At 42.3% G+C, this 18,914-nt stretch overlaps 1 protein-coding gene across 4 annotated transcripts in view; it reads left to right on the forward strand.

The window, feature by feature from the left end:
• Positions 1–18,914, forward strand: part of LOC138665474 (catenin delta-1-like) — a 182,784-nt gene that overhangs the window by 93,038 nt on the left and 70,832 nt on the right. For all 4 annotated transcript variants that reach the window (XM_069752988.1, XM_069752989.1, XM_069752990.1 and 1 more), the window contains 3 exons: positions 16,312–16,504; positions 17,288–17,405; positions 17,803–17,950. In XM_069752988.1, coding sequence (XP_069609089.1) covers positions 16,312–16,504; positions 17,288–17,405; positions 17,803–17,950 — 459 coding nt within the window. The remainder of the gene's footprint in view (positions 1–16,311; positions 16,505–17,287; positions 17,406–17,802; positions 17,951–18,914) is intronic.

Raw genomic sequence — 18,914 nt, forward strand, 5'->3', positions numbered from 1 at the left:
TTTACCCTGGTTACCATCCTAAAAGTAAAAAAAAACAAACACTACATACTTACCTACAGCCGTCTGTCCTCCAGCTCTGTGCTCTGCACTCCTCCTGTACTGGCTGTGAGCGTCGGTCAGCCGGAAAGCAGAGCGGTGACGTCACCGCTCTGCTTTCCGGCCGCTGTGCTCACACAGACAGTACAGGAGGAGTGCAGAGCACAGCGCTGGAGGACAGACGGCTGTAGATAAGTACAGGTCCTTCTCAAAAAATTAGCATATAGTGTTAAATTTCATTATTTACCATAATGTAATGATTACAATTAAACTTTCATATATTATAGATTCATTATCCACCAACTGAAATTTGTCAGGTCTTTTATTGTTTTAATACTGATGATTTTGGCATACAACTCCTGATAACCCAAAAAACCTGTCTCAATAAATTAGCATATCAAGAAAAGGTTCTCTAAACGACCTATTACCCTAATTTTCTGAATCAACTAATTAACTCTAAACACATGCAAAAGATACCTGAGGCTTTTATAAACTCCCTGCCTGGTTCATTACTCAAAACCCCCATCATGGGTAAGACTAGCGACCTGACAGATGTCAAGAAGGCCATCATTGACACCCTCAAGCAAGAGGGTAAGACCCAGAAAGAAATTTCTCAACAAATAGGCTGTTCCCAGAGTGCTGTATCAAGGCACCTCAATGGTAAGTCTGTTGGAAGGAAACAATGTGGCAGAAAACGCTGTACAACGAGAAGAGGAGACCGGACCCTGAGGAAGATTGTGGAGAAGGACCGATTCCAGACCTTGGGGAACCTGAGGAAGCAGTGGACTGAGTCTGGTGTGGAAACATCCAGAGCCACCGTGCACAGGCGTGTGCAGGAAATGGGCTACAGGTGCCGCATTCCCCAGGTAAAGCCACTTTTGAGCTACAGAGAAGCAGCACTGGACTGTTGCTAAGTGGTCCCAAGTACTTTTTTCTGATGAAAGCAAATTTTGCATGTCATTCGGAAATCAAGGTGCCAGAGTCTGGAGGAAGACTGGGGAGAAGGAAATGCCAAAATGCCTGAAGTCCAGTGTCAAGTACCCACAGTCAGTGATGGTGTGGGGTGCCATGTCAGCTGCTGGTGTTGGTCCACTGTGTTTCATCAAGGGCAGGGTCAATGCAGCTAGCTATCAGGAGATTTTGGAGCACTTCATGCTTCCATCGGCTGAAATGCTTTATGGAGATGAAGATTTCATTTTTCAGCACGACCTGGCACCTGCTCACCGTGCCAAAACCACTGGTAAATGGTTTACTGACCATGGTATTACTGTGCTCAATTGGCCTGCCAACTCTCCTGACCTGAACCCCATAGAGAATCTGTGGGATATTGTGAAGAGAAAGTTGAGAGACGCAAGACCCAACACTCTGGATGAGCTTAAGGCCGCTATTGAAGCATCCTGGGCCTCCATAACATCTCAGCAGTGTCACAGGCTGATTGCCTCCATGCCACGCCACATTGAAGCAGTCATTTCTGCCAAAGGATTCCCGACCAAGTATTGAGTGCATAACTGAACATTATTATTTGTTGGTTTTTTTGTTTGTTATTAAAAAACACTTTTATTTGATTGGATGGGTGAAATATGCTAATTTATTGAGACAGGTTTTTTGGGTTATCAGGAGTTGTATGCCAAAATCATCAGTATTAAAACAATAAAAGACCTGACAAATTTCAGTTGGTGGATAATGAATCTATAATATATGAAAGTTTAATTGTAATCATTACATTATGGTAAATAATGAAATTTAACACTATATGCTAATTTTTTGAGAAGGACCTGTATGTAGCGTTTGTTTTTTTTTTACTTTTAGGATGGTAACCAGGGTAAACATCGGGTTACTAAGCGCGGCCCTGCGCTTAGTTACCCGATGTTTACCCTGGTTACCGGCATCGTTGGTCGCTGGAGAGCGGTCTGTGTGACAGCTCTCCAGCGACCAAACAGCGACGCTGCAGCGATCCGGATCGTTGTCGGTATCGCTGCAGCGTCGCTTAATGTGAAGGTACCTTTACTGTTCAGGTCAGAGGGCGCGATGACGCGATTAGTGCGCGCCGCCCTCTGCCTGAGCAGTCGGTGCAGAGGATGGAAGACAGAGCAGCGCACAGCGGTGGAACGAGGAAGGTGACCATCGCAAGTGCCGGGGGCCTGAGCGAAGAGAGGTGATTATGTGATTTTTTTTTTTTTTTTTTTATCTTAATCGCAGCAACAGCAAATGGGGCAAATGTGTGGAGCATCTTATCGGGCCACAATGTATGGAGCTTCGTATGGGGCATAATGTATGGAGCGTTATTATTATTATTATTATTATTATTATTATTTATTGTTATAGCGCTATTTTTTCCATGGCGCTTTACATGTAAGGAGGGGTATACATAATAAAAGCAAGTACAATAATCTTAAAGAATACAAGTCATAACTAGTACAGGAGGAGAGAGGACCCCGCCAGCGAAGGCTCACAATCTACAAGGGATGGGTGAGAATAAAGTAGGCGAGGGTAGAGCTGGTCATGCAGCGGTTTGGTCGCTCGGTGGTTACTGCAGGTTATAGGCTTGTCGGAAGAGATGGGTCTTCAGGCTCTTTTTGAAGGTTTCGATGGTAGGTGAGAGTCTGATAAGCATCGTATGGGGCCACAATGTATGGAGCATCGTATGGGGCCACGATGTATGGAGCATCGTATGGGGCCACGATGTATGGAGCATCGTATGGGGCCACAATGTTTGGAGCATCTCATGGGGCCATAATGTATGGAGCATCTCATGGGGGCATAATGTGTGGGGCATCTTATGGGGCCATAATGTATGGGGCATCTTTATAGGGCCATAATGTATGGGGCATCTTATGGGGCCATAATGTATGGGGCATCTTATGGGGCCATAATGTATGGAGCATCTTATGGGGCATAATGTGCGGAGCATTTTATTGGGCCATAGTTTGTGGAGCATCTTATGGGACCATCAACCTTTATGCAGCATTGTATGCGGCAAATATTTCTATGGAGCATCTTATGGGACCATTATTAACCTTTGTGCAGCATTATTTTGGGCATATTTTAATATGGAGCATTATATGGGTGTATTTTGTATGGAGCATCTTATGGGGCCCATCATGAACTGTATGGAGCATTATATGGGGCTCCTGATTCAATATGGATATTCAAAAACACTTAACCTACTGATGTCTCAATTAATTTTACTTTTATTGGTATCTTTTTTTTATTTTTGACATTTACCGGCAGCTGCTGCATTTTCCACCCTAGGCTTATACTCGAGTCCATAAGTTTTCCCAGTTTTTCTTTTGTGGCAAAATTGGGGGGGTTGGCTTATACTCGAGTATATACGGTAAGTTATATCTAATTCTTATATTGATTTTTGTGAGGTGGAATGAAAAATTCAAGCAGCAGTTTAAGTTCACCTTAACCTGTGCTCTTATTTGACTTCCAAAAATTGTGAGTTGGACAAACCCCTGACAAAACCATTCACTATAATGAGGCAGATGAAGTTATTTTGCACTTCGTCTGGTCTCGGTTTCTCAGATTTCTTTTTTTTATTATTATTATTTTTATGCTTCTTAACCTTCGTAATCTTTATTGTGGCCACGCCTGGGTCCAAATATCTGCTGTACCTTTCCATGGCCGCTATAATTATAACAGAGCTGCTGTTTTCTGGCAGCATTGGAGAACCTCCAGTTGGCGCCAGGAACAGCTGATCGGTGAGGTTGGTGGGTTTCCTCCGGGTACTCCAGTTTCCTCTCACATTCCAAAGACATACTGATAGGGAATTTAGATTGTGCCCCCTATCGGTGATGGTGATGATGATGTGTGCTCTGCGGAATATGTTAGCGCTATATAAAAATAAAGATTAGTATTATAATTGTTTGCAGACAAATACCGTATATACTCAAGTATAAGCCGAGATTTTCAGCCCATTTTTGGGGGCTGTAAGTGCCCCTCTCGGTTTATACTCGAGTCATTGTCCCGGAGGGAGGGGGAGTGGCAGCTGTCAAATCATACTTACCTGCTCCCGGCGCGTCTCTGCACGTTCCTGCTTCTCCAGCGCCCGCATTTTCTTCCTATGTTCAGCGGTCACGTGGTACCGCTCATTAAAGTAATGAATATGGACGCATATTCATTACTTTAATGAGCGGTACAATGTGACCGCTGAAAACGGGAAGAAGCTGTGGGCGCCGAAGATAACCTGTCGGTGAGAAGCTGCCAGGGAGAGCACCGGGAGCAGGTGAGTATAATGGGGACTGGGAGGAGAGTATTGCGCAATATTCACCTGTCCGCATTCCACCGCTGGGCGCCACATCGCGATTAGTGTGCGCGCTGCCCTCTGCCTGCACAGTCACTGCGGAGGACTCGGAAGACACAGCGGCGCCCAGCGGTGGAACGCGGACAGGTGAATATTACAAGTGCTGGGGGCCTGCTCAGGACAAGAGGTGAGTATGTGATTATTTTTTTTTTTTTTTTTTTTTTTTTCTTAATTGCAGCAGCCGGCTATGGGGCAAATGTTTCTATGGAGCACCTTATGGGGCCATAATCAACCTATGCAGCATTGTATGGGGCACATTTATTTATAGCGCATCTTATGGGGCCATAATCAACCTATTCAGCATTATATGGGGCACATTATCTATGGAGCATCTTATGGGGCTCATCATAAACTTTATGGAGCATTATATGGGGCTCCTGATTCAATATGGTATTCAAAAACACTTAACCTACTGATGTCTCAATTAACCCATTTACCCCCAAGGTGGTTTGCACGTTAATGACTGGGCCAATATTTACCATTCTGACCACTGTCCATTTGAGGTTATAACTCTGGGACGCTTACGCTTCAACGGATCCCGGTGATTCTGACTGTTTTCTCGTGACACATTGTACTTCATGATCATGGTAAAATTTCTTTGATATTACCTGCGCTTATTTGTGAAAATAAATTTAGAAAATTTCGCAATTTTCCAACTGAATTTTTATGCAATTAAATCACAGACATATGTCACACAAAATACTTAATAAGTAACATTTCCCACATGTCTACTTAACATCAGCACAATTTTGGAACCAAAATTTTTTTTTTGTTAGGGAGTTATAAGGGTTAAAAGTTGACCAGCAATTTCTCATTTTTACAACACCTTTTTTTTTTTATTAGGGACCACATCTCATTTGAAGTCATTTTGAGGGATCTATATGATAGAAAATAACCAAGTGTGACACCATTCTAAAAACTGCACCCCTCAAGGTGCTCAAAACCACATTCAATAAGTTTATTAACCCTTCAGGTGTTTCACAGGAATTTTTGGTATGTTTAAATAAAAATGAACATTTAACTTTTTTTCACCAAAAATTTACTTCAGCTCCAATTTGTGTTATTTTACCAAGGGTAACAGGAGAAAATGGACCCCAAAAGATGTTGCACAATTTGTCCTGAGTACGCCGATACCCCATATGTGGGGGTAAACCACTGTTTGGGCGCATGGCAGAGCTCGGAAGCGAAGGAGCGCCATTTGACTTTTCAATGCAAAATTGACTGGAATTGAGATGGGACGCCATGTTGCGTTTGGAGAGCCCCTGATGTGCCTAAACATTGAAACCCCCCACAAGTAACACCATTTTGGAAAGTAGACCCCCTAAGGAACTCATCTAGATGTGTGGTGAGCACTTTGACCCACCAAGGGCTTCACAGAAGTTTATAATGCAGAGCCGTAAAAATAAAAAAATCATATTTTTTCACAAAAATGATCTTTTCGCCCCCGATTTTTTTTTTTATTTTTTTTTCCCCAAGGGTAACAGGAGAAATTGGACCCCAAAAGTTGTTGTCCAATGTGTCCTGAGTACGCTGATACCCCATATGTTGAGGTAAACCCTGTTTGGGCACTCGGAAGGGAAGGAGCACTGTTTTTTCTTTTTCAGCGCAGAATTGGCTGGAATTGAGATCGGAAGCCATGTCGCGTTTGGATAGCCCCTGATGTGCCTAAACAGTGGAAAACCCCCAATTATAACTGAAACCCTAATCCAAACACACCCCTAACCCTAATCCCAACCGTAAATGTAATCCTAACTTTAGCCCCAACCCTAACTGTAGCCTTAACCCTAACCCTAATGGGAATATGGAAATAAATACATTTTTTTAATTTTTCCCTAACTAAGGGGGTGATGATGGGGTGGGTTTGATTTATTTTTATAGCAGGTTTTTTATAGCGGATTTTTATGATTGGCAGCCGTCACACACTGAAAGACGTTTTTTTATTGCAAAAAATATTTTTTTGCGTTACCACATTTTGAGAGCTATAATTTTTCAATATTTTGGTCCATAGTCATGTGAGGCCTTGTTTTTTGCGGGATGAGTTGACGTTTTTTTTTTCTTGGTAACATTTTCGGGCACGTGACATTTTTTGATCGCTTTTTATTCCGATTTTTGTGAGGAAGAATGACCAAAAACCAGCTATTCATGAATTTTTTTGGGGGGAGGCGTTTGTACCGTTCCGCATTTGGTAAAATGGATAAATCTGTTTTATTCTTCGGGTCAGTACAATTACAGCGATACCTCATTTATATCATTTTTTTTATGTTTTGGCGCTTTTATACGATAATTTTTTTCTATAAAATAGTTTTTATTTTTGCATTGCTTTATTCTGAGGACTATAATTTTTTTTGTTTTTCGCTGATGATGCTGTATGGCGGCTCGTTTTTTGCGGGACAAGATGATGTTTTCAGCGGTACCATGGTGATTTATATCCGTCTTTTTGATCGCGTGTTATTCCACTTCTTGTTTGGCGGTATGATAATAAAGCGTTGTTTTTTTTCCTCGTTTTTTTTTTTTTAGGTCGGGTTGTTACGGGTGCGGCGATACTAAACATGTGTACTTTGATTTATTTATTTATTTTTGTTTTATTTTTTATTTAGATAAAGAAATGTATTTATAGGAACAAAATATATATATGTGTAAAAAAAAAAAAATGTATATGTGTATAAAAAAAATATTCATGTGTAAAAAAAAAAAAAAAAAAAAAAAATTCCTAAAAAAAAAATTTATATATATATATATATATATATATATATATATATATATATATATATATATATATATATTTATATATATATATTTTAGGAATTTTTTTTTTTTACACATATGAATATTTTTTTTACACTATAACATTGCCCCGGGGGAGGGCATCATGTTAGAGTGTAAGATCGCTGATCTGACACTTTGCTTTGCACTGTCAGATCAGCGATCTGACGTGCACTCCTGCAGGCTTCCCGGCGCCTGCTCTGAGCAGGCGCTGTGAAGCCACCTCCCTGCGTTACCCGGATGCCGTTGCCATTTTGGATCCGGGCCTGCTGCAGTGAGGAAGGAGGTAGGAGACCCTCGGAGCAACGCGATCACATCGCGTTGCTCCGGAGGTCTCAGGGAAGCCCGCAGGGATCCCCCTCCCTGCGCGATGCTTCCCTATACCGCCGGAACACTGCGATCATGTTTGATCGCAGTGTGCCGGGGGTTAATGTGCCAGGGGCGGTCCGTGACCGCTCCTGGCACATAGTGCAGGATGTCAGCTGCGATTGTCAGCTGACACTCGGCCGCGCTCTCCCCGTGAGTGCGGCCGATCGCATATGACGTACTATCCCGTCGGTGGTCATACGGGCCCATCCCACCTCGACGGGATCGTACGTCTAATGTCAGAAAGGGGTGAATGTTACTTTTATTGGTATCTACGGTATTTTTATTTTTGAAATTTACCAGTAGCTGCTGCATTTCCCATCCTAGGCTTATACTCGAGTCATTAACCCCTTACCGGCATCGGACGTACTATACCGTCCGATGCCGGCTCCCCTGCTTTGATGCAGGGCTCCGCGGTGAGCCCGCATCAAAGCCGGGACATGTCAGCTGTTTTGAACAGCTGACATGTGCCCGTAATAGGCGCGGGCAGAATCGCGATCTGCCCGCACCTATTAACTAGTTAAATGCCGCTGTCAAACGCAGACAGCTGCATTTAACTATTGCTTCCAGCCGGGCGGCAGGAAATGACGTCATCGCCGACCCCCGTCACATGATCGGGGGTCGGCGATGCTTGTATATTGTAACCATAGAGGTCCCAGAGACCTCTATGGTTACTGATGAGCGGTGGCTGTGAGCGCCACCCTGTGGTCGGCGCTCACAGCACACCTCCATTTCTGCTACATAGCAGCGATCAGCAGATCGCTGCTATGTAGCAGAGCCGATCGTGCTGTGCCAGCTTCTAGCCTCCCATGGAGGCTATTAAAGCATGGCAAAAGTTAAAAAAAAAAAAAGTTTAAAAAAAATTAAAAAAATATAAAAGTTTAAATCACCCCCCTTTCGCCCCAATCAACATAAATCAATAAAAAAAATATCAAATCTACGCATATTTGGTATCGCCGCGCTCCGAATCGCCCGATCTATCAATTAAAAACAAGTATTAACCTGATCGCTAAACAGCGTAGCGGGGAAAAAATTCGAAACGCCAGAATTACGTTTTTTTGGTCGCCGCGACATTGCATTAAAATGCAATAATGGGCGATCAAAAGAACGTATCTGCATCTCGGCACGCAAAAAATAAGCCCTCAACCGACCCCAGATCATGAAAAATGGAGACGCTACGAGTATCGGAAAATGGCGCAATTTTTCTTTTTTTTTCAGCAAAGTTTGGAATTTTTTTTCACCACTTAGATAAAAAAATAACCTAGTCATGTTAGGTGTCTATGAACTCGTACTGACCTGGAGAATCATAATGGCAGGTCAGTTTTAGCATTTAGTGAACCTAGCAAAAAAGCCAAACAAAAAACCAATGTGGCATTGCACTTTTTTTTGCAATTTCACCGCACTTGGAATTTTTTTTCCCGTTTTCTAGTACACGACATGCTAAAACCAATGATGTCGTTCAAAAGTACAACTCGTCCCGCAAAAAATAAGCCCTCACATGGCCAAATTGACGGAAAAATAAAAACGTTATGGCTCTGGGAAGGAGGGGAGCGAAAAATGAACACGGAAAAACGAAAAATCCCCCGGGCATGAAGGGGTTTTCCCAGTTTTTTGTGGCAAAATTAGGGGTCTCGGCTTATACTCGAGTATATACGGTATGTGGTCTTTCTTCCAAGTCCTTCCATGTGCCAAAACATATGGATGTATAACAGCATTCAGAAGAAATTGTTTAACCCCTTTCTGACATTAGACGTACTATCCCGTCGAGGTGGGGTGGGCCCCTATGACCACCGACGGGATAGTACGTCATATGCGATCGGCAGCGCTCACGGGGGGAGCACCGCCGATCGCGGCCGGGTGTCAGCTGTTTATCGCAGCTGACATCCGGCACTATGTGCCAGGAGCGGTCACGGACCGCCCCCGCCACATTAACCCCTGGCACACCGCGATCAAAGATGATCGCGATGTGCCGGCGGTATAGGGAAGCTTCCCGCAGGGAGGGGGGTCCCTGCGGGCTTCCCTGAGCCCCCCGCAGCAACGCGATGTGATCGCGTTGCTGCGAGGGGTCTTGCCTGCTCCAGCCCCGGATGCAAGATGGCCGCGGATCCGGGTCCTGCAGGGAGGGAGGTGGCTTCACAGAGCCTGCTCAGAGCAGGCACTGTGAAGCCTGCAGCACTGTAAGTCAGATCACTGATCTGACAGTGCTATGCAAACTGTCAGATCATTGATCTGTGATGTCCCCCCTGGGACAAAATAAAAAAGTTAAAAAAAAATTTTTCCAAATGTGTAAAAAAAAAAAAATAATAATAATAATAATAAAAAAATATTCCTAAATAATGAAAAAAAAAATATTATTCCCATAAATACATTTCTTCATCTAAATAAAAAAAACAATAATAGTACACATATTTAGTATCGCCGCATCCGTAACGACCCAACCCATAAAACTGGCCCACTAGTTAACCCCTTCAGTAAACAGCGCAAGAAAAAAGAGGCAAAAAAACGCTTTATTATCATACCGCTGAACAAAAAGTGGAATAACACACGATAAAAAAGACAGATATAAATAGCCATGGTACCGCTGAAAACGTCATCTTGTCCCGCAAGAAACGAGCCGCCATACAGCATCATCAGCAAAAAAATAAAAAAGTTATAGTCTTGAGAATAAAGCGATGCCAAAATAATTATTTTTTCTGTAAAATAGTTTTTATTGTGTAAAAGCGCCAAAACACAAAAAATGATATAAATGAGGTGACGCTGTAATCGTACTGACCCGAAGAATAAAACTGCTTTATCAATTTTACCAAACGCGGAACGGTATAAACGCCTCCCCCAAAAGAAATTCATGAATAGCTGGTTTTTGGTCATTCTTCCTCACAAAAATCGGAATAAAAAGCAATCAAAAAATGTCACATGCCTGAAAATGTTACCAATAAAAACGTCAACTCGTCCCGCAAAAAACAAGACCTCACATGACTCTGTGGACCAAAATATGGAAAAATTATAGCTCTTAACCCCTCTGTGACCTTAGACGTACTATCCCGTCGAGGTGCCCTGGGCTTATCTGACCCTGGACGGGATAGTACGTCATAGCCGATCGGCCGCGCTCACGGGGGGAGCGCGGCCGATCGCGGCCGGGTGTCAGCTGCTTATCGCAGCTGACATCCGGCACTATGTGCCAGGAGCGGTCACGGACCGCCCCTGGCACACCGCGATCAAAGATGATCGCGATGTGCCGACGGTGCAGGGAAGCACCGCGCAGGGAGGGGGCTCCCTGCGGGCTTCCCTGAGACCCCCAGAGCAACGCGATGTGATCGCGTTGCTGCGAGGGTCTCACCTCCCTCCCTGCTCCCTCCAGCCCCGGATCCAAGATGGCCGCGGATCCGGGTCCTGCAGGGAGGGAGGTGGCTTCACAGAGCCTGCTCAGAGCAGGCACTGTGAAGCCTGCAGCGCTGCATGTCAGATCACTGATCTGTGATGTCCCCCCCTGGGACAAAGTAAAAAAGTAAAAAAAAAAATTTCCAAATGTGTAAAAAAAAAAATATTCCAAAATAATGAAAAAAAAAAAAAAAATATTATTCCCATAAATACATTTCTTCATCTAAATAAAAAAAAAAAACCAATAAAAGTACACATATTTAGTATCGCCGCGTCCGTAGCGACCCGACCTATAAAACTGTCCCACTAGTTAACCCCTTCAGTAAACACCGTAAGAAAAAAAAAAAGAGGCAAAAAACAACGCTTTATTATCATACCGCCGAACAAAAAGTGGAATAACACGCGATCGAAAGGACAGATATAAATAACCATGGTACCGCTGAAAGCGTCATCTTGTCCCGCAAAAAACGAGCCGCCACACAGCATCAAAAGCGAAAAAATAAAAAAGTTATAGTCCTGAGAATAAAGCGATGCAAAAATAATTATTTTTTCTGTAAAATAGTTTTTATCGTATAAAAGCGCCAAACCATAAAAAAATGATATAAATGAGGTGTCACTGTAATCGTACTGACCCGAAGAATAAAACTGATTTATCAATTTTACCAAACGCGGAACGGTATAAACGCCTCCCCCAATAGAAATTCATGAATAGCTGGTTTTTGGTCATTCTTCCTCACAAAAATCGGAATAAAAAGCGATCAAAAAATGTCACGTGCCCGAAAATGTTTTCAATAAAAACGTCAACTCGTCCCGCAAAAAACAAGACCTCACATGACTCTGTGGACCAAAATATGGAAAAATTATAGCTCTCAAAATGTGGTATTGCAAAAAATATTTTTTGCAATAAAAAGGGTCTTTCAGTGTGTGACGGCTGCCAGTCATAAAAATCCGCTAAAAAACCCGCTATAAAAGTAAATCAAACCCCCCTTCATCACCCCCTTAGTTAGGGAAAAATAAAAAAAAAATGTATTTATTTCCATTTTCCCGCTAGGGTTAGGGCTAGGGTTAGGGCTAGGGTTAGGGTTGGTGCTACAGTTAGGGTTGGGGCTAAAGTTAGGGTTAGGGTTTAGATTACATTTACGGTTGGGATTAGGGTTAGGGGTGTGTCAGGGTTAGAGGTGTGGTTAGGGTTACCGTTGGAATTAGGGTTAGGGGTGTGTTTAGATTAGGGTTTCAGTTATAATTGGGGGGTTTCCACTGTTACGGCACATCAGGGTCTCTCCAAACACGACATGGCGTCCGATCTCAATTCCAGGAAATTCTGCGTTGAAAAAGTAAAACAGTGCTCCTTCCCTTCCGAGCTCTCCTGTGTGCCCAAACAGGGGTTTACCCTCACATATGGGGTATCAGCGTACTCAGGACAAATTGGACAACAACTTTTGTGGACCAATTTCTCCTGTTACCCTTGGGAAAATACAAAACTGGGGGCTAAAAAATAATTTTTGTGGGAAAACAAAGATTTTTTATTTTCACGGCTCTGCGTTATAAACTTTAGTGAAACACTTGGGGGTTCAAAGTTCTCACAACACATCTAGATAAGTTTATTGAGGGGTCTAGTTTCCAATATGGGGTCACTTGTGGGGGGTTTCTACTGTTTAGGTACATTAGGGGCTCTGCAAACGCAATGTGACGCCTGCAGACCAATCCATCTAAGTCTGCATTCCAAATGATGCTCCTTCCCTTCCGAGCCCTCCCATGCGCCCAAACGGTGGTTCCCCCCCACATATCGGGTATCAGCGTACTCAGGACAAATTGGACAACAACATTTAGGGTCCAATTTCTCCTGCTAACCTTGGAAAAATACAAAACTGGGGGCTAAAATATAATTTTTGTGGAAAAAAAAATATTTTTTATTTGCACGGCTCTGCGTTATAAACTGTAGTGAAATACTTGGGGGTTCAAAGCTCTCACAGCACATCAAGATGAGTTCCTTAGGGGGTCTATTTTCCAAAATGGTGTCACTTGTGGGGGGTTTCAATGTTTAGGCACATCAGTGGCTCTCCAAACGCAACATGGCGTCCCATCTCAATTTCTGTCAATTTTGCATTGAAAAGTCAAACGGCGCTCCTTCCATTCCGAGCTCTCCCATGCGCCCAAACAGTGGTTTACTGCCACATATGGGGTATCAGCGTACTCAGGACAAATTGGACAACAACTTTTGAGGTCCAATTTCTTCTCTTACCCTTGGAAAAATAAAAAATTGGGGGCAAAAATATAATTTTTGTGAAAAAATATGATTTTTTTATTTTTACGGTTCTGCATTATAAACTTCTGTGAAGCACTTGGTGGGTCAAAGTGCTCACCACACATCCAGATAAGTTCCTTAGGGGGTCTACTTTCCAAAATGGTGTCACTTGTGGGGGGTTTCAATGTTTAGGCACATCAGTGGCTCTCCAAACGCAACATGGCATCCCATCTCAATTTCTGTCAATTTTGCATTGAAAAGTCAAACGGTGCTCCTTCCCTTCCGAGCTCTCCCATGCGCCCAAACAGTGGTTTACTGCCACATATGGGGTATCAGCGTACTCAGGACAAATTGGACAACAACTTTTGGGGTCCATTTTCTCCTGTTACCCTTGGTAAAATAAAACAAATTGGAGCTGAAGTAAATTTTTTGTGTAAAAAAGTTAAATGTTCATTTTTATTTAAACATTCCAAAAATTCCTATTAAACACCTGAAGGGTTAATAAACTTCTTGAATGTGGTTTTGAGCACCTTGAGGGGTGCGGTTTTTAGAATGGTGTCACACTTGGGTATTTTCTATCATATAGACCCCTCAAAATGACTTCAAATGAGACGTGGTCCCAAAAAAAAAATGGTGTTAAAGGGGTTAAAATGTGGTAACGCAAAAAAATATTTTTTTGCAATAAAAAGCGTCTTTCAGTGTGTGACGGCTGCCAATCAAAAAAACTCGCTATAAAAGTAAATCAAACCCCCCTTCGTCACCCCCTTAGTTAGGGAAAAATTAAAAAAAGGAATTTATTTCCATTTTCCCATTAGGGCTAGGGTTAGGGCTGGGGCTACAGTTAGGGTTGGGGCTAAAGTTAGGGTTAAGATTACATTTACAGTTGGGAATAGGGTTGGGATTAGGGTTAGGGGTGTTTCAGGGTTAGAGGTGTGGTTAGGGTTACTGTTGGAATTAGGGTTAGGGGTGTGTTTGGATTAGGGTTTCAGTTATAATTGGGGGGTTTCCACTGTTTAGGCACATCAGGGGCTCTCCAAACACGACATGGCGTCCGATCTCAATTCCAGCCAATTCTGCGTTGAAAAAGTAATACAGTGCTCCTTCCCTTCCGAGCTCTCCCGTGTGCCCAAACAGGGGTTTACCCCAACATATGGGGTATCAGCGTACTCAGGACAAATAGGACAACTTTTGGGGTCCAATTTCTCCTGTTACCTTTGGGAAAATACAAAACTGGGGGCTAAAAAATAATTTTTGTGGGAAAAAAAAAGATGTTTTTATTTTCACGGCTCTGCGTTATAAACTGTAGTGAAACACTTGGGGGTTCAAAGTTCTCACAACACATCTAGATAAGTTCCCTGGGGGGTCTAGTTTCCAATATGGGGTCACTTGTGGGGGGTTTCTACTGTTTAGGTACATTAGGGGCTCTGCAAACGCAATGTGACGCCTGCAGACCATTCCATCTAAGTCTGCATTCCAAATGGCAGACTTAGTTCCCCCCACATATGGGGTATCAGCGTACTCAGGACAAATTGGACAACAACTTTTGGGGTCCAATTTCTCCTCTTACCCTCGGGAAAATACAAAACTGGGGGCTAAAAAATAATTTTTGTGACAAAATATGATTTTTTATTTTTACGGTTCTGCATTATAAACTTCTGTGAAGCACTTGGTGGGTCAAAGTGCTCACCACACCTCTAGATAAGTTCCTTAGGGGGTCTACTTTCCAAAATGGTGTCACTTGTGGGGGGGTTTCAATGTTTAGGCACATCAGGGGCTCTCCAAACGCAACATGGCGTCCCATCTCAATTCCTGTCAATTTTGCATTGAAAAGTCAAATGGCGCTCCTTCGCTTCCGAGCTCTGTCATGCGCCCAAACAGTGGTTTACCCCCACATATGGGGTATCGGCGTACTCAGGACAAATTGTACAACAACTTTTGGGGTCCATTTTCTCCTGTTACCCTTGGTAAAATAAAACGAATTGGAGCTGAAGTAAATGTTTTGTGAAAAAAAGTTAAATGTTCATTTTTATTTAAACATTCCAAAAATTCCTGTGAAGCACCAGAAGGGTTAATAAACTTCTTGAATATGGTTTTGAGCACCATGAGGGGTGCAGTTTTTAGAATGGTGTCACACTTGGGTATTTTCTATCATATAGACCCCTCAAAATGACTTCAAATGAGATGTGGTCCCTAAAAACAAAATGGTGTTGTAAAAATGAGAAATTGCTGGTCAACTTTTAACCCTTATAACTCCCTAACAAAAAAAAAATTTTGGTTCCAAAATTGTGCTGATGTAAAGTAGACATGTGGGAAATGTTATTTATTAAGTATTTTGTGTGACATATCTCTGTGATTTAATTGCATAAAAATTCAAAGTTGGAAAATTGCAAAATTTTCATAATTTTCGCCAAATTTCCGTTTTTTTCACAATTAAACGCAGGTACTATCAAAGAATTTTTACCACTATCACGAAGTACAATATGTCACGAGAAAACAGTGTCAGAATCACTGGGATCCGTTGAAGCGTTCCAGAGTTATAACCTCATAAAGGGACAGTGGTCAGAATTCTGAAAATTGGCCCGGTCATTAACGTGCAAACCACCCTCGGGGGTAAAGGGGTTAATACATTTAGTTCCATTTTCTCCTGTTACTCCTTGTGAATGACAAATTTGGGGCATAGTCAATGCATTTGCGAGAGCATTTTTTTCCCCTCTTTGCATTAATTGTTATGGATCGCCTTGTAGAATTGGCAAATATTGTGAAAGTCGTTTTGAATAATGTGATGAGTGCCATTTTTAAAATATCACCTTTGAGAATTTTCCGTTGTATAGGCCTTTCAAAGATTATTAAAGTAAATGGGTCTGTAAAAAAAAGAAGAAAAAAAAAAGTGAATTCATTGAAAAAATAACACTGCCGCTAAATTTTAATGTTTCTAATAGCTTAACAAAATAAGACTTTTTTTTCTTTGTTTTATGAATCTGCTGACATAGAGTAGACGTAGGGTGAAAGGTTTACTATTTTGTGTGATCTGACTATCCGGTTTAAGGGTATAACTATTCAAAGATTGGGGACTGCTAATTTGTATACATATTTGTCAAATTTCAGGTTTGTTTTCCACTTTAATTTATACAAAAATAAAAATTGCCCTAAATTTTCCACCAACAGTCCTCCATTTTTTATGAAGGTTGCTGACTTTATTATCACTTATATTAATTAGGCACTCTCTGGAATTTATCCTCCATGGACTCCATAAAGATGGAGCTTGTTGATCAAGCTCTTTACACTCTGACTCAGGAGATCCTTGTTCCTTATTCTGGTTGGCACAGGGATGGTGAAGTGAATGCTGAAGAGGGGAAGTCTCGACACATTGAGTGGGAACCCGCATTGGTTAATACAACAGGATGTTTGCGGTAATTTATTTTTTTTTTTTTTGCATTGGTGATTGATTTGTCTGACAATAAACTTTTAGAGAATATACAATAATGTAGTGGAGTTTGTGGCCTCCTGTCGCTCTACCAGCATCGCAGAATCCTCACAGCGTGTAGTGTGCTGTCACATAGAGTGTAGCTGAGGACCAGACAACCCCTTTAAGGTACCTAACATAAGGTGCACCATCCGTGGTTGGATAGGTGGCCTGAGACACCATGACTCTATTGGCTAGGAAGGTGAAATTTCCGAAGATGGTGTTCTTGAGCCTCCTCCTGCTTGTCTTTCTTGCCTGAAGTTATTCAGCATAGTGGCTAGGGTGACAGAGGTGCCAGATCTACCATAGCTCCTAAGCCTCATTTGCATATGAATTCAAGCTCTGATTACCCAGTAACAAGGAACTGGCCATGCAAAGAATATTGCTGGATTTGTTTTAGAAAGTGCTACATGCATGTATACAGAGTTTAAGGTGTGAAATCCTGTTGTCACATTCCTTTTAAAGGGGTTGTCCACATATATGTCCAATTGGTCTCCCAAATGCCACCGCAATGTAGAGCAGCTGCACATCATCGGGCAGCCAGAGAAGGCAGACATGTGTTGTTGTTTTTTTATCTGTTAAAAGCGCATGCACAATAAAATCAGAAAATGTCAGGAATTAAGGGAAAATGCACTAGTCGTGAACAGTAAGAAATGGGAAAAAAAGTTATGTAGTTTGTCAAAATCTTTGTCTTGCATTGTAATATACATATGACGTTTTTACCCTTCAGGAATATCTCTTCTGAGCGCTCTGAAGCACGCAGGAAAATGAGGGAGTGTGAGGGGCTTGTGGACTCTGTTGTCCACATATTGCGTTCAGAGGTTGGCCACGGGCAAGCTGACAGCAAGGTATTTATTGATGTCACGTACACGAACTTACCGGTTTCATTACTGGTCATAAACAGGAAAAAAGCAAGTTGACAGTTGGCAAACCATTGTATCGCAGTAGTAGTTATAACCTTCCGTAAATGTAGGCTAAGAAGCTCTTTAAATGTGAGAGGTAATTGGGAGTGGTCTGCCGTGTACATTTTATAGTGTCCATGGGCCAAGTCTGAGAGGTGCTAACGTGTTCCAGCCAGTTCTCGGGTCTTCGATAAGTGTGGAGAGAGCAGAGCAGTTGTAAATGGCCATTACTGGATGTTTTCTTGGGCATTTATTGTATTGAACAATTTCTGTTGTTCAATTGTTTTGTCCCATTGTATTTGTGCTGTCTTTTGTTTTTTAATTTTTTTTTTATTTGCTTTAGCTTGTGGAGAATGTTGTGTGCCTCCTTAGGAATCTTTCTTATCACATCCATCGTGAGATACCACAGGCTGATAAGTATCAAGAAAACCCTCCGACTGTGAACACTGAACCACAGAATCCTAGTTGCTTTGGTGTACGTCGCGGTAAAGGTAATAATGGCATTCTGATTATTCATATAAAATTAGCTGCAGGCAGATGCCAACTGTATGCCTACGAAGAGCAGATGTGATCACTGCTGGTTAACCACTAAAAGCTACTGTCAGATTGTCAATCTCTGGCACTGGCATCTGATTCAATCCTGCAAGGATGATTGCGGCTGTGTGCTATTAAAAAAGAAAAAAATCACAGTGCCAATGGAATGGGTTACCATTACACCCGAGAGTCTACTAAAGGACCCATTCGTTGTTGTCTTTTTACTGTGGCTGGGCTTCATAAGAGAACATTAATTTTATCATATACTGCAATAAAATTTATTGCAGGTTCAATTTACCTGGAGAAAAAATTATATAATTTAAGAGATCCCCATCTTTAAAAAGCCATTTCACAAGGATTGTCTGCTACTTTAATATTCATGGTCATCAATACTAGATCAGTGGGGTGTGACAACTGGCACCACCACCGATCAGCTGTTTCCAGTGGCATTTAAATGTGCTTGGTTGTGGAGCAGTACTGCATGGCTCAGTTAACTGCATAGGCCTCTTTCACACTTCAGTTATTTGGCGTCAGTCACTACCGACATAGTGACGGATTGACGGATCCGTCACAATTGTTGCGAAAACGGTTCTAACGGATCCGTTTTTTGACGGATCCATTACTTGGGGGTTGTCTGGGAAAAGTATCTTCTTTTTGGAGCATGCGCAATTGAAAAAACGGATTGGGGCGACGGATCCGCCGAAAAAACGGTTGCGGCGGATCCGTTGCCCATAGGCGGCCATTCTATGGAATGGCGGATGCGACGGATCCGTCGCGATCCGCCATTTCGGCGCTGACAAAAAACGTTTCAATGTCCGTCTATTTTCAGAAAACGTCCGCCAAATTTCGACGGATCCGTCGCATGGCGGAAGGAACGGACGACCATCCGTCACAATCCGTCGCTAATGCAAGTCTATGGGA

The sequence above is a fragment of the Ranitomeya imitator genome, chromosome 2 (assembly GCF_032444005.1).
Source record: "Ranitomeya imitator isolate aRanImi1 chromosome 2, aRanImi1.pri, whole genome shotgun sequence".
Taxonomy (NCBI): domain Eukaryota; kingdom Metazoa; phylum Chordata; class Amphibia; order Anura; family Dendrobatidae; genus Ranitomeya; species Ranitomeya imitator.